The sequence below is a fragment of the Oncorhynchus masou genome, chromosome 16 (assembly GCF_036934945.1).
Source record: "Oncorhynchus masou masou isolate Uvic2021 chromosome 16, UVic_Omas_1.1, whole genome shotgun sequence".
NCBI classification, from domain to species: domain Eukaryota; kingdom Metazoa; phylum Chordata; class Actinopteri; order Salmoniformes; family Salmonidae; genus Oncorhynchus; species Oncorhynchus masou.
Genome location: NC_088227.1, coordinates 17,548,707 through 17,571,970, shown reverse-complemented (window position 1 = coordinate 17,571,970; position 23,264 = coordinate 17,548,707). Strand labels below are relative to the sequence as shown.

At 41.9% G+C, this 23,264-nt stretch overlaps 1 protein-coding gene across 1 annotated transcript; it reads left to right on the top strand.

Annotated features, from left to right (window-relative positions):
* The first annotated feature begins 1,260 nt into the window (after window positions 1-1,260).
* nus1 (NUS1 dehydrodolichyl diphosphate synthase subunit) lies at window positions 1,261-20,890 on the top strand. Its single transcript, XM_064990969.1, has 5 exons — window positions 1,261-1,807; window positions 2,554-2,688; window positions 15,271-15,423; window positions 17,758-17,857; window positions 18,826-20,890. The coding sequence occupies exons 1-5, from the start codon at window positions 1,441-1,443 to the stop codon at window positions 18,914-18,916; spliced, it is 846 nt and encodes a 281-aa protein (XP_064847041.1). The 5' UTR covers window positions 1,261-1,440; the 3' UTR covers window positions 18,917-20,890.
* The last annotated feature ends 2,374 nt before the right edge of the window (window positions 20,891-23,264 follow it).

The window sequence follows — 23,264 nt, the reverse complement described above, 5'->3', positions numbered from 1 at the left end:
CATTGAGTTCTTCCTCTAATAATATAACCTAACATAAGGAAGTTACTTTTAGCGGTGTAGCCTATATAAAAAACATTAAACTACTGTATTAACAGCTACTGCAATATACATTAGTAAATAGGTATAAGTAGAATACATAGACAGACTTGCACTTCTAGGATACTAAACCTGCACATTAGGTTGTATGAGATTTGGTAGACAACACTGGGGAGTTTTTGCCATTTGATGAGTTTATTGGTAAATTTCAGGTTAATATTACTCAGAGACAATATTTGAAAGTTTGCAAAGCAATTCCACTTCCTTTACTAGGACTCATTTAGAACACTTTGTTATATTATGAGGTTGTTCTCTCTTTTCTAAGTTTACAAATTAATGACTTGAATCTTTTGGATAAAAAATGCTACAATAAGTGGATACAATTGGAATTTAATGAAGTAATATTTGGTGATTATAATTCAATATATTGCTATGGAAGTGACCAACCCATGCTATGGTCAAAAGCGACTACCTTTTACATCACTTGTCCAGTCATCCAAAAAGTTAAAGAAACTTATTTTAAAATATTTTCTTCCATCTACCATGTTAATGATTTATTGCACAAAAGATAACATTTTGACAAAATGCCTTGTGTTTTTTGTTCTTCTGATTCAGAATCTATACAGCATTTATTTTTTTCATGCCGCCATTCTAGTAAACTATGGATTGAAATTCATGAAAGGTAATTCTGGAGATTTTATACAAACCAATGTTTACTTTTGATGATGTTAAATGGCATTATAAGCTTATCCTTGTAATTCCAATCATAACTATTTCATTAAGATTATTATTCTCTTGGCCAAATATTATATTCACAAATCTAAACGGGGTGGAAAAATTCCTTATTTTGTAGTTTTTGTCATTGAACTGTTACAATTTCATAAATCCCTCAAACTTGTGAAACTCAAAAAGTTGGAAAATTATTAGAAGTCATGTCTTTGAATGTCTGTTAATGTCTCGTTGCCTTGTCACATATGAATTATGAAATATATTTTTTTTGGGGGGGGGTCGTTTGGTGTTCTATTATTTCATTTTTTTCCAATTATATTCACAGGAATGTCCCTGTATTGATGTGTTGATTGATTGTTATTATTGTTCCAATAAACATTTTAAAAAATTATAATAATCTAGTTTGCTGTAGAAAGTCCAACACTAGATCTCGCGTGATTTCATGTTTGCTGAATCGTCCAATCACTGAGCTCGACTGAGTAACGTGTATCTCCGAGTTCAGAGGGTAATGGTTGGATGAAGATGGCTGTCGGCAAACGGAGGTGTTGGCAGTAAGCGAAATGGCTCACAGAACTAGACTCGTGTTTAGCCATCATTACTAGACTTGAAATGCAGAGCTATATGCATTTCTGATAATTATTATATTTTGACATTTTTGTCGAGGAGGGCTGCATAATGGTGCACGTGTACGAGTTCATGTGGCGGGTTTTGCATGTCCTTCTCCACATTCATAGAACGTTTATCACTTTGTTCCGAATCTGTCTTCGCAATTGGAATGGGCAGCTATGGTCACGAGCCTTAGCGGCGCTTCTTGTGCCGATAGCCCTCTCGTTTCCCAAACAGAAAAAACTCGTTCCTGCACCCGGTAAACGCGTTGGTCGTCGGTATCGCTGGGGGGCGGATGGGAAATCCTTGGAGAAGCTGCCTGACCATATCGGCTTGTTGATAGCGGAAGAAGAGCCGAGATACACAGACATTGCCAACCTTGTCGTGTGGTGCATGGCAGTCGGCATATCTTATATCAGTGTGTACGATAATCACGGTAAGATATCATTTGATTATAAAATGTGTTCATTATTTTTATTCACACCAGGAAGTGCTACATACAACACCAGCAGACAGTCACGTGCCAGCTACCTCTTTTTCTATTCAGATTCAACAAGTCGTGATTTTTTTTATTTTGGTGCTTAGTTATCTTTGATAACTTATCTACATTCTTTTCCTGATAGGGAATTAGGCCGGATAAAGCTATTTACTTTCAGAAGTCTACAACAACCCACTTCTGCCATATATGCTTAGTAATGTATCATTACATAGATGATTTCAGACAGAGGAGTCTCAATAGGCTTTCAAGGTTTGCCCAATGGCTTTTTCACCTAATTCGTTATTTGACCCGACAGGGAATTGTCTTAACACACACACACTGTATTGCTATTCCTGTTTCACCACAGCCACTCCTACTGGGTCATAGGCCATTTGTTGTAAAATATTTTGAATCCTTCTTGATGGCCGTCTAAGTGTTTGGTGGGGTGGCACTGTTCCTCAATGTCTGCTGACTTATGTCATCATTCCTCACATCCAAATCTGGTATATGACACATTATTTGCCCCTAATGATTAGCCTTACTTGCTATATCATGTTAATTTCAGATCTCAGCTCTAAAAGACAGCAAATGATTTCTCTCTCATTTTTCTTGTTTCAAAGTTGTTGAGATTGGGTGTAACCCCCCCCCACCCCCCATATGATCTAGGCTATTGGATTGCTCACATATCCCTTTTTGGTTCCCAGGTGTGTTCAGGAGGAACAACTCCAGGCTGATGGAGGAGATCCTGAAGCAGCAGCAGGAGCTCCTGGGTCTGGAAGGCTCCAAGCAGCACTCTGTAGAGTTCCTCAGCAATGGCACTGCCAAACAGGACCATCAAGGTGAGACACCAGGGGGCCGTATGTGTCAAGCTTCCCAGATTAGGAGTGCTGGTCTAAAGAGCTGTGCCCTATACTACGTATTTTGTTAAAGGAGTTAGTGAGGTAACTTTGAACTCAGGAAAAACGGTACCAGGAAAGAAGCTCACATTTTTGCCAGGTACATTTAAGGCAACAAATCCTTAAAAACTAACCTGCTAAGGGGCTTTTCTCATTAATGAAAGTTGGAGAGGCAGTGTTACAGTACACTTTTCAATTCACATTCGCAACGGAACATTATGTGCCGCGAGATCGTTCGGCTCTTGGCAACGGGCATTTACTGCAAATATCCCAGTGAAATATCCCAGTATAGCCACTAGCCAGCTTGCTTCGACTATGCAAGCGTCTTTTCATCTTTAACCATATTACACGTTTGAAAAATGGACACAAACCACATTACACTCTTGAATAATGCAACGATTCACAAACGTGCAGACCATAAAGGTTACATTTCTTCGTCTGTAGGCTACACCTATTATATTTTAGTCTCAAGACAAAGCACAGAGTTGCTAACAGCATGTCTTCATCAAGCAACATTAGCCTATCAAAAATTAATAATTAAGCCTACAACCCCTCTCATATCAGTTTAAAAGTACTGTAGGCCTACCATAGAACATAAGTCATGCATCATTTTTTTCATCAATATGGTAATCATTTAGCCTACATGTGGGAAAAAAATTGTGACTGAAACATGGGTATCATATACAATACCTGTCAAAAGTTTGGACACACCTACATATTACAAGATTTTTCTTTATTTTTACTATTTTCTATATTGTAGAATAATAGTGAATAGATCAATACTATGAAATAACAGATATGGAATCATGTAGTAACCAAAAAAGTGTTAAACAAATTCTTCAAAGTAGCCACCCTTTGCCTTGATGACAGCTTTGCACACTCTTGGCATTCTCTCAACCAACTTCGAGGTAGTCACCTGGAATGCATTTCAAGTAACAGGTGTGCCTTGTTAAAAGTTAATTTGTGGAATTTCTTTCCTTAATGTGTTTGAGCCAATCAGTTGTACTGTGACAAGGTAGGGGTGGTATACAAAAAATAGCCCCATTTGGTAAAATACCAAATCCATATTATGGCAAGATTAGCTCAAATAAGCAAAGAGAAAAGGCAGTCCTTTAAGACATTGTCATAACGTTGTATTGATTAGCCAGCCGTGACTGGGAGACCCATGGGGCGGCGCACAGTTGGCCCGGCGTCGTCCGGGCTAGGGGAGGGTTTGGCCGGCAGGGATGTCCTTGTCCCATTGTGCGCTAGTGACTCGTGTGGCGGGCCGGGCACAGTGCACGCTGACACGGTTGCCAGATGCACAGTGTTTCCTCCGAAACATTGGTGCGGCTGGCTTCCGGGTTAAGTGGGTATTGTGTCAAGAAGCAGTGCGGGTGGGTTGTGTTTCGGAGGACGCACGGCTCTCCACCTTTGCCTCTTCTGATTCTGTACGGGAGTTACAGCGATGAGACAAGACTGTAACTACCAATTGTATACCATGAAATTGGGGAGAAAACGGGGTAAAATAAATCTAATTTAAAAGTAAAAATTCAACCAGAGAGTTCCCAGAGATCATGAGAAAAGGCTGCACTTGACCGTTGCACTTGAATCATTCCCATGGTGAATGGCTAAGCCCGCTACGCTATGAAACCACACACTATTGCAGAAACTTTGACATTACCGGCCGCAATTGATATGGTGAAAACAATGTGTTGGGAGGCACAGAAACACGATTCAATACCTTTGTCAGATTGCACTGTGAAACTTAAGAATTAATGCTATAGCTAGCAATATCAAGAGGAAACTGACTGAAAGACTCAAACTCCCCATCTTATGCTCTCCAAATGGACACTAGCTGTGAGGGTCGTGCATTGACTTTTGTTTGCTGCTTCGTCGAATGGTGGGCTTTTGCACAGATGAGGTGACATCTGTCATGGGACGCCGGGCAGGGCTCTGCAATGTAGTTATGAATGTGTCTCCCTCTGCCATATGAACGCATAGTATGATACACCCACTGAACTATAATGGATACACCGAGAGCAATTGGCGGCAAAAGAGCTGAGCGCAGAACTCTGAGATGTGTAGCAGGTAACTTTGATTGTAAAGTACATCACGCACGCCTGTTTGCATAACTGTGGAGATAAGGGCTGACCCCATTTAGTCAATTGTTTTGTCAACAGGCTGTTGGTCGACTAAGATTTCTTTAGTCGAGCAGGAGCAAACAAATATTTAATAATCATGGTGTACAAGACAACTGTCTGATTCACACCTGTTTGAGTGGACTGATCCATTGTGGAGGCAAGTTCCTTGCAGACAGGCCATGCTTAGCCAACGGGATTTATAGGATATACATTTCTATCAGGATATTTTCTATCTGCGATGCTGCAATGTTTTTATTTGTTGGCTTTATGTAGGCTATTTTTACTTGTATGCAATGGCAATTGTTACTTTCAGTTACTTTCAGATTTGTCATTTTCATTTAGATAGTGTTGATTAACCACATGACAGATTTTTAGATAAGAAGACTTTATTATATATGAAATTAAACTGTTCCATGAAAATGTGCATATGAAAATCATAACTGGCACGCAGATAAGTAGAAATGGTACAGTAATTTGGCACTCCAAATGCAAAAGGATACCGACCGCTGGTGTAGCCTTTTTACCGGCAACATCAGGAGCATATTGGCAGAATATGTGAAGGCCAGCAGCAGAGGGAGGAGGAGGGTCGGGAACAGGTTTTTGTTCTTCTGGTTAGGCTATATTGATCTCTGGCTCCCTCTTTAGTAATGTGTGTCTTAATGTTTTTATCAGGGTGCTTAAAACCTCTTAAGGTCTTAGACTTTTTCAATTTTCGCCAAAAATGACACCCAAATGTGCCTGTTGCTCAGAACCTGAAGCAAGGTGATATGCAGATTCTTGATACCATTTGAAAGGAAACACTTTGAAGTTTGTGGAAATGTGAAATTAATGTAGGATAATATAACACATTAGATCTAGTAAAAGATAATACAAACCATTTTTTATTTTTATTTTTTATTTTTTCATCTTTGAAATGCATGAGAAAGGCCATACATTGCGTTAGGATCCTCGGTGTAATTTAGATTCTTTTCCCCCCACAAGATGTCAGCAGCATGTGTGCAACGTTCCAGACTGATCCAGTGAAGAATTACGTCACAACACAATATTTTGTATGAAGTCTGCCAGGAGCTTGCCCAACTGTGCTGAATTGGTCAATTTATACATTTAAGCACATACAGTTGAAGTCGGAAGCTTACATACACCTTAGCCAAATCCATTTAAACTCAGTTTTTCACAATTCTTGACATTTACCTAGTAAAAATTCAATCTTATGTCAGTTTGGATCACCACTTTTATTTTAAGAATGTGAATTGTCAATAATAGTAGAGAATGATTTATTTCAGCTTTTATTTCTTTCATCACATTCCCAGTGGATCAGAAGTTTACATGCTACCAAATACTAATCGTGTGTATTGCCTTTAAATTGTTCAACTTGGGTCAAATGTTTCAGGTAGCCTTCCACAAGCTTCCCACAATAAGTTGGGTGAATTTTGTTCCATTCCTCCTGACAGAGCTGGTGTAACTGAGTCAGGTTTGTAGGCCTCCTTGATCACACACACTTTTCCAATTCTGCCCACAAATTCTCAATAGGATTGAGGTCAGGGCTTTGTGATGGCCACTCCAATACCTTGACTTTGTTGTCCTTAAGCCATTTTGCCACAACTTTGGAAGTATGCTTGGGGTCATTGTCCACTTAGAAGACCCATTTGCAACCAAGCTTTAACTTCCTGACTGATGTCTTGAGATGTTGCTTCAATATATCCACATAATGTTCCTTCTTCATGATGCCGTCTATTTTGTGAAGTGCACCAGTCCCTCCTGCAGAAAAGCACCCCCACAACATGATGCTGCCACCCCCGTGCATCACGGTTGGGATGGTGTTCTTAATGATGGTCATTATGGCCCAACAGGTCTATTTTAGTTTCATCAGATCAGAGGACAATTCTCCAAAAAGTTTGATCTTTGTCCCCATGTGCATTTGCAAACCGTAGTCTGGCTTTTTTATTACGGTTTTGGTCCTTGATATAGGACTCGTTTTACTATGGATATAGATATTTTTGTACCTGTTTCCTCCAGCATCTTCACAAGGTCCTCTGCTGCTGTTCTGGGATTGATTTGTACTTTTCACACCAAAGTACATTCATCTCTAGGAGACAACGCATCTCCTTCCTGAGCGGTATGACGGCTGCATGGTCCCATGGTGTTTATACTTGCATACTATTGTTTGAACAGATGAATGTGGTACCTTCAAAGGATGAATCAGACTTGTGGAGATCTACAAAAATAAATCTGAGGTCTTGGCTGATTTCTTTAGATTTTCCCATGATGTCGAGCAAAGAGGCACTGAGTTTGAAGGTAGGCCTTGAAATACATTCACAGGTACACCTCGACTCAAATGATGTCAATTAGCCTTATTAGAAGCTTCTAAAGCCATGCCATACTTTTCTGGAATTTTCAAATCTTTTTAAAGGCACAGTCAACTTAGAGTATGTAAACTTCTAACCCACCGGAATTGTGATACAGTGAATTATGAATGTGTGTGTCTGTAAATAATGACTGGTGTCATGCACAAAGTAGATGTCCGAACCAACTTTCCAAAACTATACTTTGTTAACAAGAAATTTGTGGAGTGGTTGAAAAACAAGTTTTAATGACTCCAACCTATGTGTATGTTAACTTCTGACTTCAACTGTAACTATAGAGAACATAGAATTTTTCTATGGTAATAAAAAATGTCAGTTTACAGACTCCCAGGAATGCCGTGCATGATGAATCACTAGTGACATTATCTTTCATGGCGGGGTGTGTGTGGAGACAGCAGTGGGGTCAAACTGTAGACTCCAGTTCCTACATTTGAATATACAAATGGATTTTTATCAAACACAACTATGCTACATTTTATCTCTGGGACCCTCAGAATGACAAATCATAGCAAGATTACTGAATGTAAGTACATTATTTACCTTCAGAGGTGAATGTATTAAACCAGTTGCTGTGGTGAGTGTTTTGTTGTTGTGCACTATCCTCAAACAATAGCGTAGTCTTTTTTTCTGTAATAGCTACTGTAAATTGGACACGGCAGTTAGATTAACACAAATGTAAGCTTTCTGCCAATATAAGACATGTCTATGTCCCGGAAGGTTTTGCTGTTGTATCCCAAGTTTTCTGGTCCCATTATCACACATTGAGCAACAACTATCCTGACAACCGAATATTTGGGAATAGATTTCCAAAATTGAAGTGACTTGGAGCTAATTTCCTGTTTTTAGTCATGTCCAACCATAAATGTATAATTTTTACTCGCTGGCCACCAGTTGGGGAACTCTGCTCTAGAAAATCTATCGTAGTGTGAAAAGGGTCTACCTCAGGGCTAGTTCCATTTATTTGGCTAACTCCATTTATATTGACCAATGAAGTTAGATTTCCACCTTCTCGCAAAGTTTGCGTCATCATCCCCTTCATTTGAGGAAGAATACTGAGTCAATATTTTATTAGGCTAATCAAATGTTTTTTTAAATTAGTGATGCACCAATATGACATTTTTGGCCGATACTGATATTTTCCTTGCAAAAAAAAAACCAAAACGATACCGATAACCGGTATTTGCAATTTTACCTGTCTTTTTAAGCATTCTCGTACAGTTAAATAGTTAAAACACACACATGGACACAGCGGTCTAAGGCGTTGCATCTCAGTGCAAGAGGCATCACAGCAGTCCCTGGTTTGAATCCAGGCTGTATCACATCCGGCAGTGATTGGGAGTCCCATAGGGCAGCACACAATTGGCCCAGCGTTGTCCCAGGGAGGCCGTCATTGTAAATAAGAATTTGTTCTTAACTGACCTGCCTAGTTAAATAAAGGTTACACACACACCACACTGACCAAAACGTTATTTTGTTGGCATTTACCTATGTCCACATTACTAGTAAAACATAATAAATACCTATTTCTTTCACTTACTTGCTGTGCTGTTTCGTTGTTCATTTGTTCACTCGTTCACTCAGTTTCATTCTCAACCAGGATTTCTATGGAACGTTGTTTCGGTCATTGCATGTCAAAGATCTGTGTCAAATAACACTTTGACCAATCAGGACCTGAATATGACTGCACGTCACAATAATTTAACACGTTCATAAAATGTTTACGTAGTTGTTACACATTGATTACACTCACTCGTATTTCATATGTCACAACGATTCATCGATATGTGTGCTATGATGCTGGTAAAGTTGTCTCGCGCACCTACACAGTGATGGTCATAAAAAAGCTAGCTAGCTCATGGATGCAAACAATGTTCTTCCCCAAAAATATAGCAAAATTACAATCTGTTTCAGTCGCTATAGTTAACAAGCTAAAAAAAGAAACGCCCTCTCACTGTCACCTACTTTATTTTCAGCAAACTTAACATGTGTAAATATTTGTATGAACATAAGATTCAACAACTGAGACAAACTGAACAAGTTCCACAGACATGTGACTAACATAAATGGAAAAATGTGTCCCTGAACAAAAGGGGGGATCAAAATCAAAAGTAACAGTATCTGGTGTGGCCACCAGCTGCATTAAGTACTGCAGTGCATCTCCTCCTCATGGACTGCACCAGATTTGCCTGTTCTTGCTGTGGAATGTTACCCCACTCTTCCACCAAGGTACCTGCAAGTTCCCAGACATTTCTGGGGGGAATGGCCTTAGACCTCACCCTCGAGATCCGGGCTCTTCGCTGGCCATGGAAGAACACTGACATTCCTGTCTTGCAGAGGCGGCAGGGTAGCCTAGTGGTTAGAGCGTTGGACTAGTAACCGAAAGGTTGCAAGTTCGAATCCCCGAGCTGACAAGGTACAAATTTGTCGTTCTGCCTCTGAACAGGCAGTTAACCCACTGTTCCTAGGCCGTCATTGAAACTAAGAATTTGTTCTTAACTGACTTGCCTAGTAAAATAAAGGTAAAATAAAAAAAATTAAGAATCACACACCGATCGAGCAGTATTTATGGTCGCATTGTCATGCTGGAGGGTCATGTCTGGATGAGCCTGCATGAAGGGTACCACATGAGGGAGGAGGATGTCTTCCTTGTAACGCACAGCGTTGAGATTGCCTGCAATGACAACAAGCTCAGTCCGATGATGCTGTGACACACCGCCCCGGACCATGACGGACCCCCCACCTCCAAATCAATTCCTTTCTAGAGTACCGTCCTCGCTGTAACGCTAACTCTTTTGACGATAAACGCGAATCCGACCATCACCTCTGGTGAGACAAAACCACGACTCGTCAGTGAAGAGCACTTTTTGCCAGTCCTGTCTGGTCCAGCGACGGTGGGTTTGTGCCCATAGGTGACGTTGTTAACGGTGATGTCTGGTGGGGGCCTGCCTTACAACATGCCTACAAGCCCTCAATCCAGCCTCTCTCCGCCTATTGCGGACAGTCTGAGCACTGATGGAGGGATTGTGCATTCCTGGTGTAACTCGGGCAGTTGTTGTTGCCATCCTGTACCTATTCTGCAGGTGTGATGTTCGGATGTACCGATCATGTGTAGGTGTTGTTACACGTGGTCTGCCACTGCGAGGACGATCAGTTGTCCGTCCAGTCTCCCTGTAGCGCTGTCTTAGGCATCTCACAGTACAGACATTGCAATTTATTGCCCTGGCCACATCTGCAGTCCTCATGCCTCCTTGCAGCATGCCTAAGGCACGTTCATGCAGATGAGCAGGGACCCTGGGCATCTTTCTTTTGGTGTTTTTCAGAGTCAGTAGAAAGGCCTCTTTAGTGTCCTAAGTTTTCATAACTGTGACCTTAATTGTCTCCCATCTGTAAGCTGTTAGTGTCTTAACGACCGTTCCACTGGTGCATGTTCATTTAATTGTTTATGGTTCATTGAACAAGCATGGGAAAGAGTGTTTAAACCCTTTACAGTGAAGAGCTGTGAACTTATTTGTATTTTTACCAATTATTTTTGAAAGACAGGGTCCTGAAAAAGGGATGTTTCTTTTTTTGTTGCTTAGTTTATATAGCTAGGTGTCATCTAAAATAACCCTAATTCATAATACAGTTCTTATTTGATTAATGGTGGTCAGACCCATCTATGTGAAGCAAGCCACAATAAGAATTAGCCACAAGAGTTGACTTTGCGGTTAGCCTTCAAAATAAAAGTATGTCATTGACAGTGTGCAAATGCATACAAATAGTAGAATTATGCCATAATTGAATAGATCATGCTAATCGAGGTTGGAATGTTCTATAAACTCAACAAAATACAGTGATTTTGTTAATTTGAAAAAAATCTGAAATTGTACTTTGAATTGCATTTGGGGCATACTTATTTCACTGCACATCCTTACTTATGGATTGTGGATGGGGTTGATCAATGACATGGGGTAACAATCTCCTCAGTGACACCTGCAGAACATTAGCATCGTAGCTCTTATTGCGGGACTCTGAAACAGCTGTGAATTGAGCCACATTTATTGTCAACCAAAATGTATTGAACACTATTCCCAAGGAAAAACAATACTGTGTGGATGTTTGAGTCTGATAACGCTGAGGAGGACATTGGGAAAAAATATCTTGGGTATTGAGTAGACTGTTACCCCATTTCATAGATTCCAATCCTTAGGTAAAGCTGTACAGTGCAATATGAATGTCAGTACACACAATAGGCTGAATGGGGAGGTGATTTCACACAGTCACAGTCCCGTGATAAGAGCTACAAAGCTAATAGTTGTGTTCTGTGGGTGTCACCGAGTAGACTGATACCCCATTTCATTGCTTCACATTCCAACTTTGTTTGACATTATCTGGTCTAAATATGGCATGATTCCACCAATTGTAACCTCCCAATCGCTTTCAAAGAGGTACCGTGGGGCAAAAAAGTATTTTGTCAGCCACAAATTGTGCAAGTTCTCCCACTTAAAAAGATGAGAGGCCTGTAATTTTCATCATAGGTACACTTCAACTATGACAGACAAAATGAGAAGAAAAAAATCCAGAAAATCACAATGTAGGATTTTTAATTTATTTGCAAATTATGGTGGAAAAAAGTATTTAGTCAATAACAAAAGTTTATCTCAATATTTTGTTATATACCCTTTGTTGGCAATGACAGAGGTCAAATGTTTTCTGTAAGTCTTCACAAGGTTTTCACACACTTGCTGGTATTTTGGCCCATTCCTCCATGCAGATCTCCTCTAGAGCAGTGATGTTTTGGGGTTGTTGCTGGGCAACACGGACTTTCAACTCCCTCCAAATATTTTCTATGGGGTTGAGATCTGGAGACTGGCTAGGCCACTCCAGGACCTTGAAATGCTTCTTACGAAGCCACTCCTTCGTTGCCCGGGAGGTGTGTTTGGGATCATTTTCATGCTAAAAGACTCAGCCACGTTTCATCTTCAATGCCTTTGCTGATGGAAGGAGGTTTTCACTCAAAATCTCACGATACATGGCCCATTCATTCTTTTCTTTACACGGATCAGTCGTCCTGGTCCCTTTGCAGAAAAACAGCCCCGAAGTATGATGTTTCCACCCCCATGCTTCACAGTAGGTATGGTGTTCTTTGGATGTAACTCAGCATTCTTTGTCCTCCAAACACAACAAGTTGAGTTTTTACCAAAAAGTTATATTTTGGTTTCATCTGACCATATGACATTCTCCCAATCTTCTTCTGGATCATCCAAATGCTCTCTAGCAAACTTCAGACGGGCCGGACATGTACGGGCTAAAGCAGGGGGACACGTCTGGCACTGCAGGATTTGAGTCCCTGGTGGCGTAGTGTGTTACTGATGGTAGGCTTTGTTACTTTGGTCCCAGCTCTCTGCAGGTCATTCACTAGTTCCCCCCGTGTGGTTCTGGGATTTTTGCTCACCGTTCTTGTGATCATTTTGACCCCACGGGGTGAGATCTTGCGTGGAGCCCCAGATCGAGGGAGATCATCAGTGGTCTTGTATGTCTTCCATTTCCTAACAATTGCTCCCACAGTTGATTTCTTCAAACCAAGCTGCTTTCCTATTGCAGATTCAGTCTTCCCAGCCTGGTGCAGGTCTACAATTTTGTTTCTGGTGTCCTTTGACAGCTCTTTGGTCTTGGCCATAGTGGATTTTGGAGTGTGACTGTTTGAGGTTGTGGACAGGTCTTTTATACTGATAACAAGTTCAAACCGGTGCCATTAATACAGGTAACGAGTGGAGGACAGAGGAGCCTCTAAAAGAAGTTACAGGTCTGTGAGAGCCAGAAATCTTGCTTGTTTGTAGGTGACCAAATACTTATTTTCCACCATAATTTGCAAATAAATTCATTCAAAATCCTATGTGATTTTCTGGATTTTTTTTCTTCTCATTTTGTCTGTCATAGTTGAAGTGTACCTATGATGAAAATTACAGGCCGCTCATCTTTAACTGGGAGAACTTGCACAATTGGTGGCTGACTAAATACTTTTTTGCCCCACTGTACTTTTATTTTGAAGGCAATTCGCAAATTCCAAGAATAGTGAAATTGACTGCAGTTTCTTCTGATCATTGTTTTCAGGCTGGTTGTATTGGTGCTACCAATATAAAGCTAAAATAATGCTTTATTATTGTAAGCACATCGTTCTTGGCCGGTGTTTGCTTGTTTGCAGTCTTTTTTGTACAGCTTTGACAGTGCTGATAGCAGTGGTGGCGCTTGGCTTGCACGTGCAGATTCAGAACCCACAACATTCTGTAATTAAAACTGTGTTATATGACGTGTCGAGTTAAAAGCTTATTTACCGTGTCCAATAGTATTATTGTCAAATAGTGCTATTTTACGTATCTTTTTTGACACGCAAAAACCCAAACAGCGGTCCATAGTATTTATGTTGTGACGCTAATAGCAGTGAGGCTAATACTGTGTAACTCCGGTAGGGCAACATCTGAACAATAGCACACTTCGTAACGTTAGTGTGTACCGGTGCTCGACCAGTCACGAAAGCCAACATCACCCACGACAGAGAACGGTTGATTGTCAAGGGAAATGAATTCCATTATCTTGGCTTTAATGGATTTTTCCTTTTGAGTTGTCTTGCTGAAATGTTCTTACTCTTTCAAATGACTGCTCGACTTGTTGACTGTTCGATCCACACAGTAGACGTTGTGGGCTAGGTTAGGAATGCTGAGTTGCAGGTGTAGCGCGACGTTTTACGTGGCGTCATTACGTCATCTACCTATGTTATATAGGCGTGCACGTCAACTTTCAGTTTTTCACATCGCCGTTAAACTAGACATCGAGTCAATACCGATGTTGGTATTTTTAGCTAATATCGTCCGATTCCGATATGTTCACCGGTTTTTATATCGTGCATCCCTAGTTCACATTACACATTTAGTCATGACAAAATGTATTTGAAACGTCACGCACACCAAAACTTGTGTTTGATTATTTTGGATGACATTATTTTATTGGCAGGAGTGGCGGGAGGGAAGGCGCTTGTGCGTTGATAAGCACATAAAGACTGCATTAATGATATGTAATAAATGAAGGACATCACTTCATCAAGCCTATTTAACACCTATTTAACGCCATAGCCTGAAAAACGGGAAGGGCTACAACAGAGAAGCATTCAGAACTCTGCCATGTGTAGGCTATTTGGCTGTGAATAACCATTATGAATAAATAATCAATTCAATTCTATTGGATACAACTACACAAACACTTTGGGTCGATTTTAGATTGTAAGGCATCATTGGGAGTGCAATTTTCACAATTCATCACTTATTGAATGAAGTTTGAAACTGATTATAAATATTATAGTTATTTTTTTTTTAGATGGATTCCAGTTCCACCAGGCCTTTGTTTATATTTTCTGTGGCGTTTGTTTATTAAAGGGCATGTGGATTGCAGCCAGCCTGTATGGGATAATTTAAGATGCATTGTGTGGTTTTACTCTCCATATGCTTTTGGCACTATACCTTTATCCCCTGAGCAAGTCAATCTGTTATGACATACAGTCAGAATTAGACCATATGGAGTTGTGCAGGAACACAACACAGAAGAATTCTCTTCACCAAAGGAAGTTGGGCGGCATGTAGTCTAGCAAACGGAAAAGTTCTCAGCCAACTAGCTGAAAAATCTGTCAATGTGCCCTTGAGCAAGACACGTAACCCTGTGGATAATGAATTCCTGTTCAAATACCCTATAATTCACCTAAATAACTTATGAATTCTATGATCCTGTTCTTCATTGTGATTCCTGTTCTTGATTGTTTTGTAATCCAACAAATCACCTGTTTATGAATGCAATATTCAAGCGCAACAGCAGGATTGTGAAGCAGGATTTCCGAGTTACCACCCACTGACCTTTAGTCAGACACCTGACACATTTACATTGACACATTGATTGGTATTATTACTGTAAATGGGTGTGTGGTAGTGTTTGTGCCTGAGTACCGGTATTTGTGTTTTGTGGGGCTTATTATGACTGTATTCCTGTGTGTGTGTGTCCCCGTGTGTCCACAGTGCTGTCGTGTCAGTCCGTGGTGAAGGTGCTGTCTCCAGACGATGGGAAGCTGAGAATCGTCCAGGCAGCACAGGAGCTGTGTAGAGCTGTGGAACAGCTGGAGAAGACAGCCAAAGACATCAACGTCACTGTGCTTGACTCTCTACTCAGAGGTGAGGAGGAGGTCCCTCCCCCATGACCAGCAGGAGGACAGGACATGGTTCTCACTGTGGACAATACCTTTTATTTAATTGTTTTATCAGGTTAAACCCCACAGACATTCTATTGATCATAGACGGTAAATCTGTGCCATACTATTACAAGGTGGAGTGAAGCTTAGCGCACCAGCTCTCCTTTGGCATGATGTTCCGAATAGCAATTTCACTATTTGAAGCTCAGCAAGGATGTAGGAAAGGGATTGAGTAAAGGTCAAGGAGCCCCCTGTTAGACTAGCCTTCCACAGTGTTTGATCAAAAGATGAAGGAAACATGAAGCACTGGGAGTCTGTGCCAGAGTGAGCTCTTCTCTCAGTGGGTTATTTTCCCTGAGCCCTCTGCCCACCCCAGCTCTGCCCGTCATTAGTCCCTGGCTAAGACTGATCACCCTCGCCCGCTGCAAATCACGTCACAGGTAGTTCAGTGGAACACATCCGTGTGTACTCAGGATATAAACTACAGAGGATAGCAGCGTTCACTTCAGTGCAGTTAAGTCCAGCGTAGTGTACCGTGAAGTTATGGTGTGTTTACCTCAGTCCCAGTCAGTGTACTGACGAGCAGCTGCAATCAGATGTCGGAGACCCGCTCGCTGTCGGGATCCAGGGGGGCACAGCGAAAGGGAGTCTCTAATCATCTCACTATCTAAGGGGCTTGGCAAGCTGCTGCTGCTGTTCTCTAAGCTGTGTTTACACAGGCAGTCCAGTTCTAATTATTTTGCCAAACTATTGGCAGAAGATCTGATTGATCAAAAGACCAATTAGTAGCAAAAATATCAGAATTGTGATGCCTGTGTAGATGCAGCCTAACATTCAAGAAGGAATTGAACTGTCATTTCAGATATCTCGGTTCTCTCAATCTTTTCAACAGTCCTTATGCTTTAGCAACCTCCTAAATGTGTCCAAAAATAATAATTTCCTGATATTTTTCTTATATCTCTCAGATAAAGGACAAACACTTCAAAACAAAATATCTGTTTTTCCATGTATGAATCTGTTATTCAATGCATTACTATGGACTAATATCAGTAAGGCCCAATTCATGGTTTAATCTAATGTTTTCTATATTTTTAAAGGTGTCCATTATACTTTTTTTTTACCCAACTACACACAATACCCCATAATGACAAAGTGAAAACATATTTGCAAATGTGTTTTTTTTAGTTGTTTTTTAATACAGAAATATGGTCTCATTTACATAAGTATTCACACCCCTGAGTCAATACTTTGTAGAAGTACCTTTGGCAGCGATTACAGCTGTGAGTCTTTCTGGGTATGTGCTCAAGAGCTTTCCACACCTGGATTGTATAATATTTGCCCATTTTATTGTTTTTCTAAATTCTTCAAGCTCTGTCAAATTGGTCATTGATCGTTGCTAGACAACCATTTTCAAGTCAAAACTGTAAGTCGGCCACTCAGGAACATTCACTGTCTTCTTGGTAAGCAACTCCAGTGTAGATTTGGACTTGTTTTTGTTATGCTGAAAGGTGAATTCATCTACCAGTGTCTGGTGGAAATAGTTTTACTCCTGAACTTTTTTAGGCTTGACATAAAGGGGTTGAATACTTATTGACGACTCAAGACATTTCAGCTTTTCATTTTTAATTAGTTTGTACAAATTTTGAAAACAGAATTCCACTATGATATTATGTGTTATTGTGTTTAGGCCAGTTCCCAAAAAATCTCTCTCTATATATATTTTTTTTATTCAGGATGTAACACAACGAAATGTGGAATAAGTCAAGTGGTGTGAATACTTTCTGAAGGCCCTGTACACTTCCATTCATCAAGTCTTGTGCGGCTTGGGGGTGTCTTAGAGCAAAACAAGCGGCATGCTCTTGAGAGGCCAAACCGTTAGGACTCTTCAGACAGAAGTTGGCAGATCGGTGCTACCGACTTCAGATGAGTCCCGTGCGGCTTGTGTGTGTGTGTGTGTGTGTGGGGGGGGGTCTTAGAGCAAAACAACTGACATGTTCGTGAGTCATCTTTCCATAGAGTGGTCATATTAGCTTGTTGGCCAAACCGTTCGGACGGTACAGCCGTTTTCGGGAGAAGACAAACACCGCTGTAGCTCGGCCACCTTCCACCACGGAAGTCCGCCATGTAGAGAACTCGTTTGTCTCGCTTCAACAGGCAGATTTTGATGGGGATTTTGTTTATTATACTCGTTTGATTTCTTCGGGTCCACAAAAAATAACTTGAGGGGTTAAATGCTCCGCAGAGGGCACTTTTTTATGAGATTTCCATTGATTGTGTTTTTCATTGACCTCTGTCCATGCTATCTCGGTTTGTGCAGAGTCGAAGACTACACCAGATCCTGACCTGGTTCTGAAGTTCGGCCCAGTAGAAAGCACCCTGGGGTTCCTGCCCTGGCACATCAGACTGACAGAGTTCATGTGAGTATTGCGTGTGTGTGTTAAATGAGGCTGCCGTACTCATGTGCAGAAGACATTCTGGGATAGTCGCTGGACAGGAATGTCCCATTATAACCACTCGCTGTGTGTGTGGGAGACAGAGGAAGTGTGTGTGTGCTTATGCTTTACATCCGGAGTAGAATGGATATGGGCCTGTTGTGTTCATCTGTGCAGAATAACTGGTAATCCGGTCTCTGCTGCCTCACTTACCTCCCGGCTTGAACGATTGGCAAGACTTTTAAAAATGCCTCTGTGCAACCCTGTATAAGTAATAGGGCTATTTTAAGGCTCATGGAAATACTGAGAGTTATTGTTGCAGTTCAGCCTACATAAAATGTGTAATTAGACTTTACCAGATGATAATGCATCACTAACGTCATTGTTTGGGAGTCATGAAGTTCAGTCCGAATGGCCCACGTTGTTGAACGCTATCAGTTTTTACAAAGCAACATTTTATTTGACCGACTGTATTTGTAATGACCTTTTTGGACTTTTACCATCACCAAACACTAGATGGCGTTATAGTACTGTAACTGCTTTGACGGTAGCTCAAGCAGCAGCTTTTGGGAATCACAGGATTCCCATTTGTTTATGACAGCCGTCGTCAAGTACATAATTGTATTTACTGTGAGTCTTTACTAATGTAACATGACATTTCTGTTGATCCCCTATTGCTTGGTATCTATTTTCACAACATTATTTAGCATCATTATTTGTTAAAATGGCGCCCGGAAGAAATGGCAGCAGTTTTACGGGGGTTCTTCACCTAATACCTTTTTTTGCACTATTGGTTAGAGCATGTAAGTAAGCATTTCACTGTAAGTTCTACACCTGTTGTATTCGGCACACGTGACAAATACATTTTGATTTGAGATAAACTGCTGCCATCTGAAGTAGGCTAGAGGTGTCTCACTAGTATATATCTCTGACATCCTCCCTCTCTCCTGCAGCTCCTTACCCTCCCACGTGGATGTCTCCTATGAGGACTTATTCAGCGCCCTTCAGCACTACGCCTCCTGTGAGCAGCGGCTGGGGAAGTGAGTGATTGGCCAGGCCCCCTTCAGAGGAAGGGGAACGACAGGGGTGGGGTAGGAGCTGCCCTTGCCCCTCCTCCTCCCGGGTCTCTGTTTACAGTGCAGGCGCTAGAGAACAAGCAGACAGCGTACCGCCACATCAAATCGCATGTCCACCACCACTCACTCACTGTTTTTCTGCTCATCTGGCTCGCCAGGCCACCTCTGTGAGGCATGCTGGGTAGTACGGGCCCTGCCAAGGTAGCGTCACGCACTGAACATCTACCCCCGCGTCAGTCGGATTAACGAGGAACCAACATCACCTGAAGGACATGGTTAGCAGTATGGTATAAATCTAGTTTAGCTTCGCTTCTCTCTCTGTTTGCTCTAGATCCTGCTGTGCCCCTGAGGTATGGCTGAGGATGACGTTCTGCTGCTCTGAAGGGTGCGATGTGTTGAGAGGGATGTGTGAGGCAAAATGTTTAATGCTGAACAACATTCCTCCACATCGCTCATCAGGTCTCTCTATCTCTGACTACGTGGGGGACCTCCTTGAGGGTTTGAATGGAAATTAACTTTATGTAAGTGTGCTTCAAATGTAGCGCTTGCTCAATGTGGTACGAGAGGCTTTGGAACGAGAGCTCTGTAATCCATGACTATACTCTGCACATGATGTGAAGGATGCCCGACTACATGGTTGTACTTTTTAAGTCTTTATTCCAAGTTACTATTGGTGGACTGTGTCTGCTTGTGTACGTGTGTGCAGCTCAGCCAGCATGTCACACTTAACCTACACTAAATCCAATCTTTGCAATCCAGTGGGAAGAAAGAGAAAGCAGTTGTCTGTATACAATGTGACCATCACTACTCTTTCTATTGCTCCGTCCATAATGTGAAGATGATTGCATATTGAACGGCCCCGTAAGAATCCGCAGTGCTGCCTCTGGTTGTTCATCCATGTGAAGATCGACTAACTCTTGTCTGAAAGTGTTGTTGGTCTGCTATTTCCTTATCTCATGAACTCTCTTTAAAACCCAGATTCAGTGTTTTCTTTCTCTCTGGTTAGATGGCATACAGTAGTATTTTCACCATCACGCTAACTTTTAATACCAATGGGACCCAATCCTTCACTAGCTAAGGTGCCAGTGGTTGAGTTGTCATTGGAAGGTTTGGTGGGTTGTTCCACATAGAGCCTGTCGGTTTAAATGATCAATAAATGTTACTGAAAACCCAATATATAGAGTGCCTGCTTTGTTTGGATTGGATTTCTTTTTAAGACAGACTGACAATGTCTTGTGAATAATCCTCCTTTGAGATAAATGGAACGGATGTAAATGGTTGATTTTTGTAGTTGTGTTGTATGACCTCATTTTCTGCATGTCCCCTCACATGTAATGTGTTTGGTGAACAAGTGTTGTATCCCTAGTACTGTATGCACCAAGAGGTGTCAAGGGCCTGGTGGCTTTTAAACCTCAAATGATCAACCTTTGAACAATTGAAAGAGTCAAGCCATAGTCCCCTTGGATTTGTTAGCTGAAAGCCGTGTGACTCGGGAGAGGGACTCCGATGCAGGTTTCGAGTCTTTCTCAATTGATATGCAGCAATCATCCAAATGCATGAAAGACGACACCATCATTCAAAGGGAAAGCAACTTGAAACGCTTCATAACTGTCTGAGGTGTGCAGGAGAGCTGCGTCTCCCTGGATGCTGTGTTTTTAGATCAAACACACTGGCCCACGCAGCTGAGAGTCGCCCCAACCACTACTGCTACTCCACTCCCTTTCAGATGCAGCACTTCACACCCTAAACATCCCCTTCCAATTGAAGATGGTTGTGTTTTAGAGGGTTTGCGATGTCGGCTATTTCTACATGATGTTTTCCATGCATTGCAAAATGTATTCAACCGTACTGCGAAAGGACTAGGGAAGGTCCATGTTACCTACTGTCATCTGCATAGCTGTACTCTGTCACATACTTGCAGGTGCAGCAAAATTCTTGTTATTAATGCACTGCTGTAGCAAAAAAAACATCCAGTAATACACACAATTCAAAAATGTAATTAAATATCAGAACGGGCAATGTCAGAGACCCGAATACATATATACTTAGTGTACAAGACATTATGAATACCTTCCTAATATTGAGTTGCACCCACTTTTCCCCCTCAGAACAGCCTCAAGTTGTTGGGGCAAGGATTGCTCCACAGGGATGCTGGCCCATGTTGACTCCAATGTTTCCCACAGTGTCCAGTTGGTTGGATGTCCTTTGGATGGTGGACCATTCTTGATAGACACGGGAAAATGTTGTGACAAACCCAGCAGCGTTGCAGTTCTTGACACACTCAAACCAGTTGGCCTGGCATACCTCATTCAAAGGCACTAAAATATTTAGTCTTGTCCATTCACTCTCTGAATGGCACACATACACAATCCGTGTCTCTATTGTCTCGAGGCTTAAAATCCTTATTTAGCCTGCCTCCTCCCCTTCATCTACACTGATTGAAGTGGATTTAACTGGTGACATCAGTAAGGGATCATGGCTTTCACCTGGTCAGGCTGTCATGGAAAGAGCAGGTGTTCCTAATGTTTTGTGCCTCTTCTGAGACTTGCTTTCAATGAGTGACAGATCTATAACTCTCATTTCTATGTACATTTTATTGGTTGCCCCAAAAGGTTGCATATTGCAGCTTTAAGAACCCTTGTTATTGCCATGACATCATGTCAAAGCTATGATTCCTTATTGATGTCCCTTGTTAAATCCACTTGAATCAGTGTAGATGAATGGGAGGAGACTGTTTCTAAAGAAGGATTTTTAAGCCTTGAGACTGGATTGTGTATGTGTGCCATTCAGATGTTGAATGGTCAAGATGAAAATTGTAAGTGTATTTGAATGGGGTACGGTAGTAGGTGCCTGGCACACCGGTTTGTGTCGAGCTGCAACACTGCTGGGGTTTTCATGCTTAAAAGGTTTTCCGTGTGTATGAATGGTCCACCACCCAAAGGACATCCAGCCAACTTCAAACAACTGTGGCAAGCATTGGTGTCAACATGGGCCAGCATCCCTGTGGAATGTAGAGGATCAGGTGATAGGTGGCTAGTAAACAGTAATTAAAGTTCAGGGCAGGGTACTGGTTGGAGGCTGGCTAGTGGTGACTGTTTTAACAGTCTGATGGCCTGGATATAGAAGCTGTTTCTCAGTCTCTTGGTCACTGCTTTGATGCACCTTTACTGTCTCCAAGTTGGTAGCAGGGTGAACAGGCCGTGGCTTGGGTGGCTGAGGACTTTGATCTTCTTGGCCTTCCTGTGACACTGGGTGCTGTAGACGTCCTGGAGGGCAGGCAGTGTGCCACTGAAGATGCGTTGGGCTGACCACACCACCCTCTAGAGAGCCCTGCAGTTGCGGACGGTGCAATTGCCGTACCAGGCGGTGATACAGCCGGACAGGATGCTCTCCATTGTGCATCTGTAGAAGTTTGTGAGGGTCTTAGGAACCAAGCAAAATTTCTTCAGCCTTCTGAGGTTGAAGAGGCACTGTTGTCTTCAGTGATGTGCATGCCGAGGAACTTGACGCTTTGACCCTCTCCACTGTAGACCTGTCGATGGGGCCGTGCTCTCTCTGCTGTCTCCTGTAGTCCACGATCTGCTCCTTCATTTTGTTGACATTGAGGGTGAGTTTATTTTCCTGGCACCACTCTGCCAGGGCCCTCTGAATTGTAGAAGTGCGTGGCCACACAGTTATGGGTGAACGGGTAGTACAGAAGGGGGCTGAGCACACACCCCTGTGGTGCCCCCATGTTGAAGATCAGCATGGCGGAGATGTTGTTGCCTACCTTCACCACTTGGGAAGTCAGTAAGTCCAGGACCCAGGTGCACAGGGAGGGGTTCAGACCCAGTGCACTGAGCTTATAGGGCACTATGGTGTTAAAGGCTGAGCTGTAGTTTATTAACACCGTTCTTACATGGGTATTTCTCTTGTCCAGGTGGGATTGTACAGTGTAATGGCGATTGCGTCGTCCGTGGATCTGTTGGTGCGTTATGCGAATTGTAGCCGGTCTAGGTTGTTGCGTAAGGTGGCGGTGCAGCCTGGTCTCATAGACTAGACATAACATAGTAAATGTAAATCCGGGACGCTCAAATTTTACTGAATAAAAATATAAACGCAACATGTAAAGTGTTAGTCCCATTTTTCATGAGCTGAAATTAAAGAACATTTTCTCTCAAATGTTGTGCAGAAATGTGTTTACAACCCTGTTAGTGAGTATTTTCTCCTTTGCCAAGATGCTACACCTGTCAGGTGGATGGATTATATCAGGAAGTTGATTAAACAGCATGATCATTACACAGGTGCTGGGGACAATAAAAGGCCACTCTAAAATG